Source organism: Anomaloglossus baeobatrachus, chromosome 7 (assembly GCF_048569485.1).
Source record: "Anomaloglossus baeobatrachus isolate aAnoBae1 chromosome 7, aAnoBae1.hap1, whole genome shotgun sequence".
NCBI classification, from domain to species: Eukaryota; Metazoa; Chordata; class Amphibia; order Anura; family Aromobatidae; genus Anomaloglossus; species Anomaloglossus baeobatrachus.
Window position 1 is genome coordinate 245532384 of NC_134359.1, and position 17890 is coordinate 245550273.

The following is a 17890-nucleotide window of genomic DNA, read 5'->3' on the forward strand; positions in this document are numbered from 1 at the left end:
TCTGCGCCCTCTACAATGGGACATTCTCCGCCAATGGGACGGGAAGTCGACGTCCCTCGACAGGGATGTCTCCCTCTCTCAGACAGCCAGGGACTCTCTCCGGTGGTGGCTTCTTCCAACCTCATTGTCAAAGGGAAGGTCGTTTCTACCCCCATCCTGGGCGGTGGTCACGACAGATGCGAGCCTATCAGGGTGGGGAGCAGTGTTTCTTCACCACAGGGCTCAGGGTACGTGGACTCAGAAAGAGTCCACCCTTCAGATCAATGTTCTGGAAATCAGAGCAGTTTTTCTTGCCCTGCGAGCCTTCCAACAGTGGCTGGCAGGCAAGCAGATCCGGATTCAGTCGGACAATTCCACAGCGGTGGCGTACATCAACCACCAAGGGGGAACACGCAGTCGGCAAGCCTTCCAGGAAGTCCGGCGGATTCTGACGTGGGTGGAAGACACAGCATCCACCATATCCGCAGTTCACATCCCAGGCGTGGAAAACTGGGAAGCAGACTTTCTAAGTCGCCAGGGCATGGACGCAGGAGAATGGTCCCTCCACCCGGACGTGTTTCAAGAGATCTGTCGCCGCTGGGGGATGCCGGACGTCGACCTGATGGCGTCACGGCACAACAACAAGGTCCCGGTTTTCATGGCACGGTCTCACGATCACCGAGCTCTGGCGGCAGACGCCTTAGTTCAAGATTGGTCGCAGTTCCAGCTACCTTATGTGTTCCCACCTCTGGCATTGTTGCCCAGAGTGCTCCGCAAAATCAGGTCCGACTGCCGCCGCGCCATTCTCGTCGCTCCAGACTGGCCAAGGAGGTCGTGGTACCCGGATCTGTGGCATCTCACAGTAGGCCAACCGTGGGCGCTACCAGACCGTCCAGACTTGCTGTCTCAAGGGCCGTTTTTCCATCTGAATTCCGCGGCCCTGAACCTGACTGTGTGGCCATTGAGTCCTGGATCCTAGGGACCTCAGGTTTATCTCATGAAGTTGTTGCCACCATGAGACAGGCTAGGAAACCATCCTTCGCCAAGATCTACCACAGGACGTGGAAGATATTCCTATCTTGGTGCTCTGCCCAGGGAGTTTCTCCCTGGCCATTTGCATTGCCTATTTTTCTTTCCTTCCTGCAGTCTGGGTTGGAAAAAGGTTTGTCGCTTAGCTCCCTTAAAGGTCAAGTTTCCGCGCTATCCGTATTTTTTCAGAAACGCCTAGCGCGACTTCCTAAGGTACGCACGTTCCTGCAAGGGGTTTGTCATATCGTTCCCCCTTACAAGCGGCCATTGGAACCCTGGGATCTGAACAAGGTTCTAATTGCTCTCCAGAAGCCGCCTTTCGAGCCTATGAAGGAGATTTCTTTTTCTCGGCTTTCACAGAAAGTGGCTTTTCTAGTGGCGGTCACGTCTCTTCGGAGAGTGTCCGAGCTGGCGGCGTTATCTTGCAAATCTCCCTTCCTGGTGTTTCACCAAGATAAGGTAGTTCTGCGTCCAATACCAGAGTTTCTTCCCAAGGTGGTATCTTCCTTTCATCTCAATCAGGATATCACTTTACCATCCTTGTGTCCGCATCCAGTTCACCAATTTGAAAAGGGTTTGCATCTGTTGGACCTGGTGAGAGCACTCAGGATCTACATTTCCCGCACGGCGCCTATGCGCCGTTCGGATGCACTCTTTATCCTGGTCGCTGGTCAGCATAAAGGGTCGCAAGCTTCCAAATCCACCCTTGCGCGGTGGATCAAGGAACCAATTCTTCACACCTACCGTTCTGCTGGGCTTCCGATTCCATCTGGACTGAAGGCCCATTCTACCAGAGCCGTGGGTGCGTCCTGGGCATTACGGCATCAGGCTACGGCTCAGCAGGTGTGCCAGGCGGCTACCTGGTCGAGTCTGCACACTTTTACCAAGCATTATCAGGTGCATACCTACGCTTCGGCGGATGCCAGCCTAGGTAGACAAGTCCTTCAGGCGGCGGTGGCCCACCTGTAAGAAAGGGCTGCTTGACAGCCCTATCACGAGGTATTCTTTTACCCACCCAGGGACTGCTTTTGGACGTCCCAATTGTCTGGGTCTCCCAATTAGGAGCGAAAAAGAAGAAGGGAATTTTGTTTACTTACCGTAAATTCCTTTTCTTCTAGCTCCAATTGGGAGACCCAGCACCCGCCCTGTTTTTTCTTAGGGTATTTGTTTTTCGGGTGCACATGTTGTTCATGTTGATAAGTTGTGTTCTCCGATATTGTCTATCGGATTGAATTTGTTTTTGAAACAGTTATTGGCTTTCCTCCTTCTTGCTTTTGCACTAAAACTGAGGGACCCGTGCTCCCACGGGGGAATGTATAGCCAGAAGGGGAGGGGCCTTACACTTTTAAGTGTAGTACTTTGTGCGGCCTCCGGAGGCAGTAGCTATACACCCAATTGTCTGGGTCTCCCAATTGGAGCTAGAAGAAAAGGAATTTACGGTAAGTAAACAAAATTCCCTTCTTTTGCTTTTTTGTGTGTTTTTTTTTTTTTTTATTTTGGACCCACTAAAGAAAAAGACTCCTCAAAATCACCTAAAAATCACTATTCTTTTCAGTATTGATTACTTTTGTTTAAACTGATTTTCAGAGTGAAAATTTATGTCACTTAGAAATTAATTAATTTTACAGAAGATTATGTTATTTATTTAATTATGGCAGGGGTGGTGTATAAAGATTACCCAAAGACCAAGACTGTGAGGAACTCTATCCCTTTTATTGTGTTGCCTAAAGAAGAAGAAGCCTGCTCTACAAAAGCAGTAAGATACTAGTGGATGGGGATTGCACAACTCCATAGGTCTGTATGGCAGTAATGACCGTTATTACCATGTTACATTAAGGGGAACCTGTCAGGTTCCCTATGGCCCCAACCTAGCAAGATTGATACCCGTATGCCCAAATTCACACCCTAACCAGCCCTGTATAATACTATTCACTAATATGAATGTTTAAAACAACGACTTTTAACCCTCACTTTCCCTGTGCTATATTAGGCCTGTGACTAGTCGAAGGGGTTTTAGTTCCCTTGACTACTTGGCCCTTTTTCCATGTTATCATGCCCCTCTGGGTGCGATAACATGATTTCCATGAGCCGGCAACACCACCAGGTCCTAGAAATATTGCACATGACCGGCCGGCTTCATTAGGTGTACTGCGCATAACCGTAAGCTCAGAATATTTGTAAGTGAGCCGTCTTCTGAACTTATGGTCATGCACAGTGCGCCTAATGAAGCCAGGAAGCGTGCACCCAGCTTCAAAGGCACACTAACACAGCCGAAATGAGCCATGTGCGAGATTTCCAGGTGCTGTGCTGTTATGATCTGGTCCCCATGGACGATCACAAAAATGCCATCAGCAGAAAAACAACAATAGTTGGAACCTGAGCTGACCACAATCCCCTATCTGTCAGACCACACTAGAAGTAGTCGTGGAGCGTTCCTAAAGGCCGCTTTACACCCGGCGATTTATCATGCGATCGCATGTGTGATTGCACTCGCCCCCATCGTTTGTGCGGCACGGGCAATTTGTTGTCCGTGTCGCACAAAGTCGGTAACCCCCGTCACACGTACTTACCTCCCGAACGACCTCGCTGTAGGCGGCGAACATCCTCTTCCTGAAGGGGGAGGGACGTTCGGCGTCACAGCAACGTCACACAGGGGCCGCCCAATAGAAGCGGAAGGGCGGAGATGAGCGGGACGTAACATCCCGCCCACCTCCTTCCTTCCGCATTGCCAGCGGCCGCAGGTAAGCTGCAGTTCATCATTCCTGGGAGCGATGTGTGCTGCCTCGGGAAAAATGAACAACCCGCGCGCAGAAGGACAGTCGATTTTTTGAAAATGAGCGACGTGTCAACAAGCAACGATAAGGTGAGTATTTTTACTCGTTCACAGTCGCTCGTAGCTGTCACACGCTACGATATGTCAAACGATGCCATATATGTGTAACTAACGATGTTACCCCGACGACATATCGTTAGATATATCGTAGCGAGTAACGGGCCCTTAAACACACCTAGACGCCTCGTCACAGCCGGAGAAACTTACTGTACTACACCTCACAGATAAAAATGAAAAAACCTATCTTGCCTCAGAGTAGTCCCCAAAGGAATAGCAAGCCCCCAACATATAAAGCCAATGGTTATGTAAGAAAACACAATACACAGATAGGAAATATAGATTAGCAAAGGTGAGGCCCGACTTCCTAGATAGAACAGGACAGGACAGATGACTGAATGCGGCCAGCAAAAAACTCTGCAAAAATACCAATCTCCTGATAATAAAAATACTGAGACCACATAGACTCTCCCCCACTATAACATGTACTCTTGTAAGATTGTAACTTATCTGGAATGGTACAGGCACAAGATAAATGGAAGGACAAACTCCATGCCAATTTTAAAGACTGCAGAAAAACATCTATCACCGGCCCCAGCCAGCAGACAATGCTCTTCTATATAACCCAGGCTGATCTGCAATTGGGCTTCCCAAGCTCCCAATTAACTCCCACAGCTGTTGAGTCACAGTCAGCTTCACCCCCAGTCCTGACCACCAGAGGGAGCTCCAAACCATCACCACCTCGGATGACATTTACAACACATAGGGGTGTGATAACATGGAAAAAGGGCCAACTAGTCACGGGAACTAAAGACCCTTCAACTAGTCACAGGCATAATTAGCATAGGGACAGTGCGGGTTACAAGTAGTTTTTTTTTTAAAGATTCCTATTAGTGAATAACATTACACATATCTGGTTAGGCAGGGATTTCAGGCACACAGGTATGAAAGCTTCTGGGTTAGAGGCATAGGGGACCCGACCGGTTCCCTTTAAGGCACATTAACAGCATGGTATGATTTTATGCAGAGGTAAATTTTGCCACTGTTTTTCACAAAAAAGGCAGTACTTAGAAACAGAACTTATTTACCAAGAGAATAGGATCATGCTTTTTCATATTTTTTCCTGTTTGATATTTTTGAAACTCAAAAAATAAATGGGTCAAATTTTTTTTGATCATTAAAGAACTTGATGTCCACTGTATAAAGATAAATCCCTGCCAAATCCTGATGGTTTTCTTTGTCAGTTGCCACATCATGACAAACATATTCACTATGCTGAATGTGCAGGAGGACTGCTTCTGTGCTAGAATGGAGGAAACGATATTTGTAATACAAAACTGCTCCCCTCTTAGGCTACATTAACACGACTGTTCTGTTTTTACGGTCCTCAAAAAACAGTCCTGTTTTTCCACGGATGCATTCGTGTGACAATCGCATCAATTCCGTTCTGTATACGGTTCGTGTGTCATCTATTTGAGTTCCGTTTTTTTTTTTTTTTGCGGCTCGCAAAAAAACGGAATGAGGGTTACATACAGTCCAAGGCGGTATCTGGCCAGATGCTCGTCCCCATATAAAGTCTATGGGGAACATAATCCAGTGCAAAGGGGTAGGAGGCGGCTCCTGCGGCAGCTCTTTCGTCTTCCCGAGCCGGCCACTCATTTGGCTCATACATATTCACTGCTTCCCTGACTCACTGGCGTCTGTGATTGGTTGCAGTCAGACACGCCTCCATGCTGAGTGACATCTATCTAACTGCAACCAATCAGCCGCCAGTGGGCGGGTCTAAATAGTACCGTAAAATCAATAAATAATTTTAAAAAATGGCGTGCGGTCCCCCCCAATTTTGATACCCAGCCAAGATAAAGCCTTACAGCTGGGGACTGGTATTCTCAGGCTGGGGAGACCCACATTATTGGCGGCCCCCTAGCCTAAAATATCAGCCACCAGCCACCCGGAATTGTTGCATCCATTAGATGCGACAGTCCCAGGACTTTACCTGGCTCTTCCCGACTGCCCTGGTGCAGTGGCAATCAGGGTAATAAGGAGTTAATAGCGGCCTATAGCTGCCACTAAGGTGGGCTTTGCACGTTGCGACATCGCAAGCCGATGCTGCGATGTCGCATGCGATAGTCCCCTCCCCCGTCGCAGGTACGATATCTTGTGATAGCTGGCGTAGCGAAAATTATTGCTACGCCAGCTTCAGATGCACTCACCTGCCCTGCGACCGTCGCTCTGGCCGGCGACCCGCCTCCTTCCTAAGGGGGCGGGTCGTGCGGGCGGGTCGTGCGGCGTCATAGCGACGTCACACGGCAGGCGGCCAATAGCGGCGGAGGGGCGGAGATGAGCAGGATGTAAACATCCCGCCCACCTCCTTCCTTCCGTATAGCCGCCGGCGGCAGGTAGGAGATGTTCCTCGCTCCTGCGGCTTTACACACAGCAATGTGTGCTGCCGCAGGAACGAGGAACAGCATCGTACCTGTCGCGGCAGCGTAATTATGAAAAAGTCGGAGCCTGTACCGATGATACGATAACGACGCTTTTGCGTCGGATGTGCGTCACTTTCGATTTGACCACACCGACATCGCACGTGCGATGTTGCAACGTACAAAGCCGCCCTAAGTCCCAGATTAGTGATGGCATGCGTCTATGAGACACTCCCTTATCACTAATCTGTAAGTGAAAGTAAATAAACACAAACACCTAAAAAATCCTTTATTTGAAATAAAAGACAAAAAAGCACCCTCTTTCACCGCTTTATTAACCCCCATACACCACTCCAGGTCCGACGTAATCCTCACAAGGTCCCATGATGCTTCCAGCACTGCTACATCTGAATTTCACAGCGAGAGCCATAGAACATGACCGCCTACTGTGAGATTCAGGCCGCAAGTAAAGGGAGCCGCGCGGTCAGCGGAGACGCCACTCAGGTGATTTCCGGTCACCGGTGGAGGACTCCAGCTGTAACCGCACAACACCTGAGCGGTGTCACCTCTAGTCACAGCCCACCATACTTGATATGAGAACTTGGCGGACCATGAAACTCAGTGACAAGCGCTGACATCACGAGTTCAGCGGAGCTCATCACCGCAGGTGATGAACTTAGCTTACCTCATGATGTCAGCGTTTGTCATAGATAGATGAGAATGACATATATAATGTCCCTCTCCCTTGCATTTTGTAATCTTGCACCCTTTAGTGCCTTTCATGTGGCACTAAAGGGTGTTTAGCCTTGTACTTAGCGAAAAAATAAATAAATAATTTAAAAAAAGACATGGGGTCCCTCCTATTATTTTGTAGCCAGCTAGGGTTGTACCGCAGCTGGCAGCTTCACCTTGGCTGATAATCCAAAACAGAGGGCACCCCATGCTGTTATTTTAAATTAAATAAATAATTTAAAACAAAAAACGTGAGGTCCCCCCCCAAATTCAATCACCAGCCAAGGTAAAGTGTACAGCTGTGGTCCGGTATTCTCAGACTAAGGTCAACGGTTATTGGACACTCCCCAGCCTAAAAATAGCCGGCCACAGCTACCCCAGAATTGGTGCATCCATTAGATGCGCCAATCCTGGCGCTTTGCCCCAGCTAATCCCGTTGTCCTGGTGCGGTGGCAAACGGGGTAATATATGGGGTTGATACCAGCTGTGTAATGTCACCTGGCATCAAGCCCAGAGATTTTGATCAGTTTTTGTTTTTGTCAGTAATATAAAAAAATTGAAGACAAACAAATTTTTATTTAAAAAAACACTCCCCAAAACATTCCCTCTTTCACCAATTTATTGGAAAGAAAAATCAAATCCGGGTCTGGCGTAATCCAATAAGGGGGTCCCACGACGATCCATAGTCACTGTCCCAGTCAACTAAAAACAGAATGTTCCCCATTGGCTGGGAGAGTAGTGCAGTGACCTGAGCTAACATCATTAGGTCAGGCCAGGTCACTGCAGGCCATCACGAGCACCGACGTTGTTACGGTTGCTGCGAGCACTGGAGACTATGTCCAGATTTCTTGCTACTGCACATGTGCGAGCGCTGGAGACTAAGTCCAGATTTCTTGCTACTGCACATGTGCGAGCGCTGGAGACTAAGTCCAGATTTCTTGCTACTGCACATGTGCGAGCGCTGGAGACTAAGTCCAGATTTCTTGCTACTGCACATGTGCGAGCGCCGGAGACTAAGTCCAATCTTGGAGCCATTGCACATGTGCGGGTGACATCATCGCTGACACGAGGTCACATGTCTCTGACACCTTCTATGCCGATTGGTCGCTGGTCATGTGCTTGTGATGTCTTGCTCGGTGATAGGCCAGTATGACGTCACTCCTGTCGTTCTGGCAGCGGATTGGCTCTGGTGTCCTCCATCTTGGATGAGGCACAGAGTCTATATAAGACCCTGACACACGCCGCATGGTGCTCAGTCCTCTTGGTTCATGCATATGAGTAGACGCTCTGTGCGCGTTCCTCTAGGCATTCCTCTGTCTATGCTAGGTGAGCGCTACCGGCAGGGTAGCGTTCTTATACCTTACAGCTTCGGCTGCTGTCCGTATCCTTACCTCTTAGGGGAGCGGACATAGGCAGGTGCCTGAGGCACATGGTCTGGCTGGGCCTTGTGATTCTACTCGTAGGTGGACGTTGCCGCTAGGGTAACGTTCCTTATACTGCGTCTGGCAGTTGTTCGTATCCTCGCACACTAGGGGCGCGAACAGAGGTAGAAGCTTTGTGCGGCTTACGCTGCTGTTTGTCTCTTTTGCACCACTAGAAGAGCGGACCTAGGCAGGTGCCATATCTAGTGGTTCGTGTCCTCGCACACTAGTGGAGCGAACGCAGGTAGGAGCTTTGTGCGGCTTACGCTGCTGTTCGTCTCTTTTGCACCACTAGAAGAGCGGACCTAGGTAGGTGCCATTTCGCACACATTGCCTTTGTCTCTGTGATTATTAAACAGAGATCATTCCACACACCCTCCAAGTAAGGGAGGAATTGCTTTACTTACTTATTATATCCTTCTGTGAGTTAACAGAGGTATTGCACTCTGCCATAGTCTGCAGCAAAGTCTTTGCACGGTGGACCCTGACTGTCTGATACTCATTTCGGTTATTATCAGACAGCCCCCCGTAACATTAGGACTGAGCCAAGGGTCTGGCAGTTATGGCAGAATATCAGCAGTTACACCGTTACATACAAGTACTTGAGTCACGGCTCAAGAGTATAGAGGATAAACCTCAGACCATGGTGACATCTGCACATGATCCTCGACTTGCTCTGCCAAACAGATATTCTGGCGATGCCAGATCATGTTGTGGTTTCATTAGTCAGTGTCAGATACACCTAGAGGTCAACTCTTCTCGCTTCTCTACGGAGAGGTCCAGAGTAGGCTTTATCATCTCCTTACTTCAGGACAAAGCCTTAGAATGGGCGACTCCCCTATGGGAGCGCTCTGATGTGGTTACTCTGAGACATCAAGACTTTCTTGATGCTCTTAAGGCGGTATTCATGGGTCCGCAGGTTACCCATGATGCGGCCCTGAGACTGTTAGATCTATCTCAGGGTTCGTTATCCACTAGTTCTTATGCCATTGCTTTTAGAACTCTGGTGGCAGAACTAGATTGGCCAGAGAAGGTGTTGATTCCTATCTTCTGGAGAGGGTTGGCAGGCTATGTCAAGGATGCCCTTGCTACTCGTGAGGTCCCTGCTTCTCTGGAGGACTTGATCACAGTAGCAACGAGGATCGATGTACGCCATAAGGAACGTAGACTCGAGGTCTCTTCCTCACGCCCTAAGCATCGGGCTATTCCAGTTGTTGAGGGTCCACTACCATCTTCCTCAGCATCTGAAACATCTCCCACTCCTATGGAGTTAGGTCATACGTTCTCCAGACTACGCAAGTCTGGTCCTCCTATATGTTACGTATGTCGTCAGGCTGGGCACTATGCCAACAAGTGTCCTAGTCGTCAGGGAAACTCCCTGGCCTAGTAACCATTAGAGGGGGGTTACTAGAGACGTCTTTTGCACCCTCTAAGTGTTGTATCCCAGGTCAGCTCTCGTTATCTGAGAATACATGGCCTATTATGGCTTTTGTGGATTCCGGAGCTGACGGGATTTTTGTGTCCTCAGGATTTGTCAAGGGACACAATATTCCCTCTATCATGTTAGAGGCGCCTATTCCTGTCCGTGTTGTTAATGGAACTATGTTGTCTGACTCCATTACATTGAGGACAGTTCCCTTGCGCCTTTCCCTGTCTCAGAGTCACATAGAGGAGATTTCTTTTCTTGTTTTGCCTGAGGGTATAGACGACGTCCTTCTGGGTCTTCCATGGCTTCGGACTCATGCTCCTCACATTGACTGGGAGTCTGACAGCATTATTAGTTGGGGTTCGAAATGTCAGTCCCGATGTCTTCCCTTACCACCTAAGGTCGTTGCGGTTGCATCAACTGATCTCTCTCCCATACCTACACCCTATTTGGATTTCGCTGACGTGTTCTCCAAACAGGGTGCTGAGGTTCTTCCACCCCATGGGCCGTATGACTGTGCCATAGACCTTATCCCAGGTTCGGTTCCACCTAAAGGCAGGGTTTACCCCCTGTCGATACCTGAGTCGGAGGCCATGTCGACCTATATAAGAGAGAGTTTAGAGAAGGGGTTCATTCGTAAGTCTGTCTCTCCCGCGGGAGCTGGGTTTTTCTTTGTTCGGAAGAAAGAGGGTGATTTGCGTCCCTGCATAGATTACAGGGGTCTCAACGCAATCACAATAAAGAACAAATACCCATTACCTTTAATTTCGGAGCTCTTTGACAGACTGAGAGGAGCTCAAGTTTTTACGAAGTTGGATCTGCGGGGTGCGTATAACTTGGTACGAATTCGAAAGGGTGACGAATGGAAGACCGCTTTTAACACCCGAGACGGTCACTATGAATACCTCGTCATGCCTTTTGGGTTATGTAATGCACCCGCAGTATTTCAGGACTTCGTAAACGATGTGTTCAGGGATTTACTGTTATCCTCAGTAGTGGTGTATCTGGACGACATCCTGATTTTTTTCTCCTGATCTGGAGACTCATCGTCAGGATGTCGTTCGTGTCCTTTCCCGTTTAAGGGAGCACTCATTGTTTGCTAAACTCGAGAAATGTGTATTCGAGCAGTCCTCATTGCCTTTTTTGGGTTACATTATCTCACAAGAGGGTCTGGCTATGGATCCTGCGAAGCTCTCTGCTGTCCTGCAATGGTCCGAACCTCATTCCTTGAAGGCGGTGCAACGCTTCTTAGGATTCATAAATTATTACAGGCAGTTCATACCCCATTTTTCTACTTTGGTGGCCCCTTTGGTGGCCTTGACTAAGAAAGGTGCTAATCCCAAAGCCTGGTCTACTGAGACATCTCAGGCTTTTGAGGCAGTAAAAAGACACTTTTCAACTGCTCCCGTTCTTCAAAGACCCGATGAGAATAAGCCCTTCCTCTTAGAGGTTGATGCCTCTTCAGTGGGTGCTGGTGCGGTCTTGTATCAAAAGAACGGTGCAGGTAGAAAAAGGCCGTGTTTCTTCTTTGCTAAAACCTTTTCACCGGCAGAGAGAAACTATACCATTGGGGATAGGGAACTGCTCGCCTTGAGATTAGCCTTGGAGGAGTGGCGTCACTTGCTGGAAGGAGCGAAACATCCTTTCCAGGTCTATACAGACCATAAGAATCTGACGTACTTACAAACCGCTCAGCGTCTGAATCCTCGCCAAGCCCGCTGGTCCTTGTTTTTCTCCCGCTTTCACTTCTCCATCAACTATCTGTCTGGGAGTAAGAATAACAAGGCAGACGCCCTGTCTCGCTCTATGCTTTCTACCCAGGAAGAGATTGACGAACCTCGTCTTATCCTTCCCTCCAGGGTTTTTCATACGCTCTCCCCTGTGACGTTAGACCAAATCCCACCGGGCAAGACCTTTGTTCCGCCTGATCGACAGAATGATATACTGTCATGGGCCCACACCTCAAAGGTGGGTGGGCATTTTGGTATTAGGCGGACACGAGAGTTACTGGAGAGGTGGTATTGGTGGCCACACTTAGCCAGCCACGTCAAGAGATATGTCGGTTCCTGCTACTCGTGTGCTCGCAACCGTCCATTACGGCAGAGACCGGCTGGGCTCTTGCATCCTTTACCAGTGCCAGATAGACCATGGGAGGTGGTAGGCATGGACTTTGTGGGTGATCTTCCATGTTCACAGGGACATAGATTTGTGTGGGTCATTACGGACCATTTCTCCCGGATGGTTCATCTCGTACCGTTATCGAGAATCCCATCTTCCAGGGTACTAGCCAAACTATTCCTCAAGCATGTCTTTAGGCTTCACGGGATGCCAGATCGTATCATTTGTGATAGAGGCCCGCAATTTACTTCCCGTTTCTGGCGAGATTTTTGTAGCCTTCTGCAAATTGAGTTGAATCTCTCTTCGGCATACCATCCGGAGACTAATGGTTTGGTTGAACGTACCAATCAATCTATGATTATATACCTTCGACACTTTGTTGCTGAGAACCACGATAACTGGTCCTCCCTCCTACCCTGGGCAGAATTTGCCCTTAACAATTCCCTGGCTGAGGCCACTGGGCAGACACCGTTCGTACTCAATAATGGGCAACACCCTAGGGTACCGGTACCGTTTCCCGCTGCTGCACCTCCTCCTCTTGTGGCCGACTGGGCAACTAATGCCAGAGAGGTTTGGGATCGGACTCAAGAGTCGATCCAAGCAGCTAAGGACCGTATGAAGACGGTGTCCGATCGGTTTCGTCGCCCGGCTCCTGTCTTTTCTCCAGGGGACTTTGTGTGGCTCTCTGCAAAACACGTGAGACTTAGATTGAGCTCTGTCAAATTTGCTCCTCGCTTCCTGGGTCCTTATGAGGTTCTTCGACAGGTAAATCCTATAGTCTATCAATTGAAGTTACCTGTCCATCTTAGGATTCATGACAAATTCCATGTCTCACTGCTAAAGCCGGCTATTTTACCTCACGCTCGTGAAGTGCACTCTCCTGCCTCTGATTCCTCTCGCTCTAGCTATGAAGTACGAGCCATAGTTGGTTCTAAGATGGTTAGAGGGCGCAGGTTCTTCTTGATAGATTGGGAGGGCTATGGCCTGGAACATCGCTCTTGGGAGCCTGAGGAGGCTGTCCATGCTCCCGACTTAGTTGCCGATTACCTGCGTCGCCGGGAGGGGGGCCCTTGAGGGGGAGGTACTGTTACGGTTGCTGCGAGCACTGGAGACTATGTCCAGATTTCTTGCTACTGCACATGTGCGAGCGCTGGAGACTAAGTCCAGATTTCTTGCTACTGCACATGTGCGAGCGCTGGAGACTAAGTCCAGATTTCTTGCTACTGCACATGTGCGAGCGCTGGAGACTAAGTCCAGATTTCTTGCTACTGCACATGTGCGAGCGCCGGAGACTAAGTCCAATCTTGGAGCCATTGCACATGTGCGGGTGACATCATCGCTGACACGAGGTCACATGTCTCTGACACCTTCTATGCCGATTGGTCGCTGGTCATGTGCTTGTGACGTCTTGCTCGGTGATAGGCCAGCATGACGTCACTCCTGTCGTTCTGGCAGCGGATTGGCTCTGGTGTCCTCCATCTTGGATGAGGCACAGAGTCTATATAAGACCCTGACACACGCCGCATGGTGCTCAGTCCTCTTGGTTCATGCATATGAGTAGACGCTCTGTGCGCGTTCCTCTAGGCATTCCTCTGTCTATGCTAGGTGAGCGCTACCGGCAGGGTAGCGTTCTTATACCTTACAGCTTCGGCTGCTGTCCGTATCCTTACCTCTTAGGGGAGCGGACATAGGCAGGTGCCTGAGGCACATGGTCTGGCTGGGCCTTGTGATTCTACTCGTAGGTGGACGTTGCCGCTAGGGTAACGTTCCTTATACTGCGTCTGGCAGTTGTTCGTATCCTCGCACACTAGGGGAGCGAACAGAGGTAGGAGCTTTGTGCGGCTTACGCTGCTGTTCGTCTCTTTTGCACCACTAGAAGAGCGGACCTAGGCAGGTGCCATATCTAGTGGTTCGTGTCCTCGCACACTAGTGGAGCGAACGCAGGTAGGAGCTTTGTGCGGCTTACGCTGCTGTTCGTCTCTTTTGCACCACTAGAAGAGCGGACCTAGGTAGGTGCCATTTCGCACACATTGCCTTTGTCTCTGTGATTATTAAACAGAGATCATTCCACACACCCTCCAAGTAAGGGAGGAATTGCTTTACTTACTTATTATATCCTTCTGTGAGTTAACAGAGGTATTGGACTCTGCCATAGTCTGCAGCAAAGTCTTTGCACGGTGGACCCTGACTGTCTGATACTCATTTCGGTTATTATCAGACAGCCCCCCGTAACAGACGTCATGAGATTAGCTAGGTACATTACCTGCTGTGATGAAGTCCATTGAACTCCTGACGTCGGTCCTTGTCACTGTGTGGGCAGATGCTGACATACTGCAGTGCGAGCTGGTGCAGGAGAGGGACACAGACTGCAGGGGCATCCGACGGAAGTCACACAGAAATGATTTTGCGGACCCATTGACTTGTATTGTGTCACAGTCCGCAATTACAGAACAGAATAGAACATGTTCAATAATAATGGAACAGACATAAGGCATCCAATGTGTTTTTTTGTAGGAACTGATGGCACCCGGAAGTGCTTCCGTGTGCCGTCCGATCCTACAAAAGATATTGAAAAGATGGTCTTGTCAGTAGGTCCGCAAAAAACAGGAACTGAACAGGACAAACGGAATGGTCGTCTGAATGAGCCCTTAAATAAATTGATCTAAATGTAAGAATATAAAATGGGACTGTACAGAAGAATCAAAGAAACTTTGTAATATATCAAGTATATAAATCTATATCCTTCCCCGCTTATCAGACACCTCTTCTCCTCCCCCAGCCTCCTGAACTTGGCATCCACAGGAAAAACAAAACACTTATATCCCTGATAAAACAAGGCAGACTGCAGGTGTAATTTGAAAAAAACAAAACAAAAACATTTGGAGGAGCGAGGAGGAAGAGGGAGGAGCAGGGAGAGGAAACAGGCAAAGGGAGAAATAGAAAGATCATAAGGAGCTATCTAAGAAGTCTTTTACCTCATCCCAAAGCTGATTCACATTCAGACAGCTCAGTATTGCTGTGAACAGTATCCTCAGTGCTGGTACAGCTTAAAGAAGTGCTAAAAAGGAATGTAGAGCTGGCCTCTGTGTGATGTGTTGTATATGCCTCCGCCACCTAGATCTCAGTTGATTGCAAATTATACTTAAAGGTGCTTTACACGCTGCGACATCGCTAGCAATCTCGTTAGCGATGTAACACGCCAGATCGCAGATAAGATTTGCCGAGATCGCACATAGGTCATTTTTTTGTAGCGCCGGTCACATGTGCGATCTCGGCAAATCGTATGTGCGATCTGGCATGTTACATCGCACCCTTATGATCATGTGTGAAAATGCTGATACAATGTATATAATGGCCAGAGATAGTGTTATTCCTCATGTACACATAGGACAGCTTATTCTGAAAAGTTATTTGAATGTACGGGTTACCTTTTAACTCTGCAAAAAGCAAAAGCAGCACTGATTGCAGTGTACAAAAAGAGAGTCTGACGGCAAGATCTCCCCTCTGATTGGCAATATTGACCTGGTATCCGAAGGGTTAAATGATAAACGCCTGGAGGGGCTTAATACGTACAAATTAATAATTATTTGGAGTGCTGGAGTAGACCAGAGCACTGACCCCTATAAAAACAAAACATAGAGCTTTAATGGCTTTGATTTATTGTTTTGCTATACATTTTATTAACTTTTTTACTGTGGTTTTGTTCTCATTCTTCTCATTGCTTATTTTTTTTTCGACAAGTGGCTGAAAAGGTTTGGTTTAAAGAAGCTGAAGCTGGAGCTCACCAGGCTGGTGTTTGGCCCGGACTGCACCCACCAGAAAAAGCGGGTGCCTGCGCTACATAAGAAAGTGTCTGCAAAATACTGCACTATTTTCCCAAGTGTGGAGATCAATGTAAGACACTTCTCTCTTCTTCCAGATCACAACGGTTACTTATAGAATATCATTTTAATATTTCGATTAAAAAAAGGGTTTCAGTAAGATGTCAATATCTGTGAATCCTCTGTGTTATCAAACCATCGGGATATGTTCTCACAAAGGTTTTTTTGAAGATGTTTTATTCTATATGTATAGGTTTCATCTGCCACCAGACCTTTCTTTTATAACCCACTCTACTTATGGTTGGCGTATCCTGCGTTATCTTATCACTTGTTTATGTTCTTTGTCTGCTCTTTTTGTAAAAAGAATATACTGTAATTGATATTTGTAATGGAATAAATGCAAATGTTCAGTTAAAATGATTAACCACTCATAAGGTTAAAATGATGTTTATGTTGTTTTCCATACAGGATACTTAATGCATTTTATTATCACAGATTTCGCTCTTTTCGGTGCTTTTTAGAGCATTTAAATTAGGATAGACCTGCAATGAGTGACAGTGTCCACAGGGACCTGAAGGTGGTCTGAGACACACCCCCTGTGTCATCATTGGTTCAGGTTGCTGCTCTCTCCCTCCCACTGCAGCTCTGCCTCCTCTGATTGGCTGATCTGTATAAACACAAAGCTTTCACAGGCTGACCAGGAGTCGATGCCTACTGATTTCTATTACAGGAATGGCAGAAAGATTGCAGAATGCTAAACCACCTGTTATGTCTCATCTGGTAAGGTGGATCCATGAAGTCACTGATCTGGGTTTTGTAGATATTGAAGTGATACGGACAGGTGGCTATGGTATGGCACTGTAGACAGTTATGGGAGCTGAGCTGTAGAAGTAGAAACTGATGTAGCAGAACTGGAATATTGATGACTGGAATAGTATAGCTGGTACTATGTTATATATTTCAGAGGTGTAACTGTGGAGGCTAATATAGTGGGACTGGAATACAGTTGGCTGAAGTAGCATTTGTAACTGATCAGTGCTGGATGGCTGATTTATCAGATGTATTGCAACTGGCCAATGTAGTAGTGCTGAATTGCTAATGTTGCAGCTGGCTGATGTAGCAGATCTGGATCGTTGATGAAGCAGAGATGTTGCAGGTGGCTGATATAGCAGATCTAGATCATTGATGGAGCAGAATTGTTGCAGATGGCTGATGTAGCAGATCTGGATCGCTGATGGAGCAGAATTGTTGCAGGTGGCTGATGTAGCAGATCTGGATTGCTGATGGAGCAGAGTTGTTGCAGGTGTCTGATGTGGCAGATCTGGATTGCTGATGGAGCAGAGTTGTTGCAGGTGTCTGATGTAGCAGATCCGGATTGCTGATAGAGTAGAGTTGTTGCAGGTGTCTGATGTAGCAGATCTGGATTGCTGATGGAGCAGGGTCGTTGCAGGTGGCTGATGTAGCAGATCTGGATTGCTGATGGAGCAGAGTTGTTGCAGGTGGCTGATGTAGCATACCTGGATTGCTGATGGAGCAGAGTTGTTGCAGCTGCCTTCTATAGCAGATCTGGATCTTTGATGGAGCAGAGTTGTTGCAGGTTGCTGTTGTAGCAGATCTTGATCACTGATGGAGCAGAGTTGTTGCAGCAGGTGACTTATGTAGCATATCTGGATTGCTGATGGAGCAGAGTTTGTTGCAGGTGTCTGATGTAGCAGATCTGGATTATTAATGGAGCTGAGTTTGTTGCAGGTGGTTAATGTAGCATATCTGGATTGCTGATGGAGCAGAGTTTGTTGCAGGTGGCTGATGTAGCAGATCTTGATTGCTGATGGAGCAGAGTTTGTTGCAGGTGGCTGATGTAGCAGATCTGGATTGCTGATGGAGCAGAGTTTGTTGCAGGTGGCTGATGTAGCAGATCTGGATTGCTAATGGAGTGTAGTTGTTGAAGCTAGGTCATAGACTTTGAGCAGCAGCCACTCCTGGCTCATGCTGCGCTCCATGAGACTCAGGGCTCTGATGAGCAGTGACGTCAGGAACGTGACCGCTCCTCGCTGTGATGAGGTACGTGTCATACGGATGTCCCACGGACGGTACACACAGATGGCCACATG

The 17890-nt window shown here is 48.0% G+C and overlaps 1 protein-coding gene across 2 annotated transcripts in view; it reads left to right on the plus strand.

Moving 5' to 3' along the window:
• VWA3A (von Willebrand factor A domain containing 3A) overlaps window positions 1-17890 on the plus strand; it is a 223666-nt gene that overhangs the window by 138671 nt on the left and 67105 nt on the right. For both annotated transcript variants that reach the window (XM_075318003.1, XM_075318002.1), the window contains exons 25-26: window positions 2667-2764; window positions 15700-15852. In XM_075318003.1, the coding sequence (XP_075174118.1) occupies window positions 2667-2764; window positions 15700-15852 (251 nt within the window). The remainder of the gene's footprint in view (window positions 1-2666; window positions 2765-15699; window positions 15853-17890) is intronic.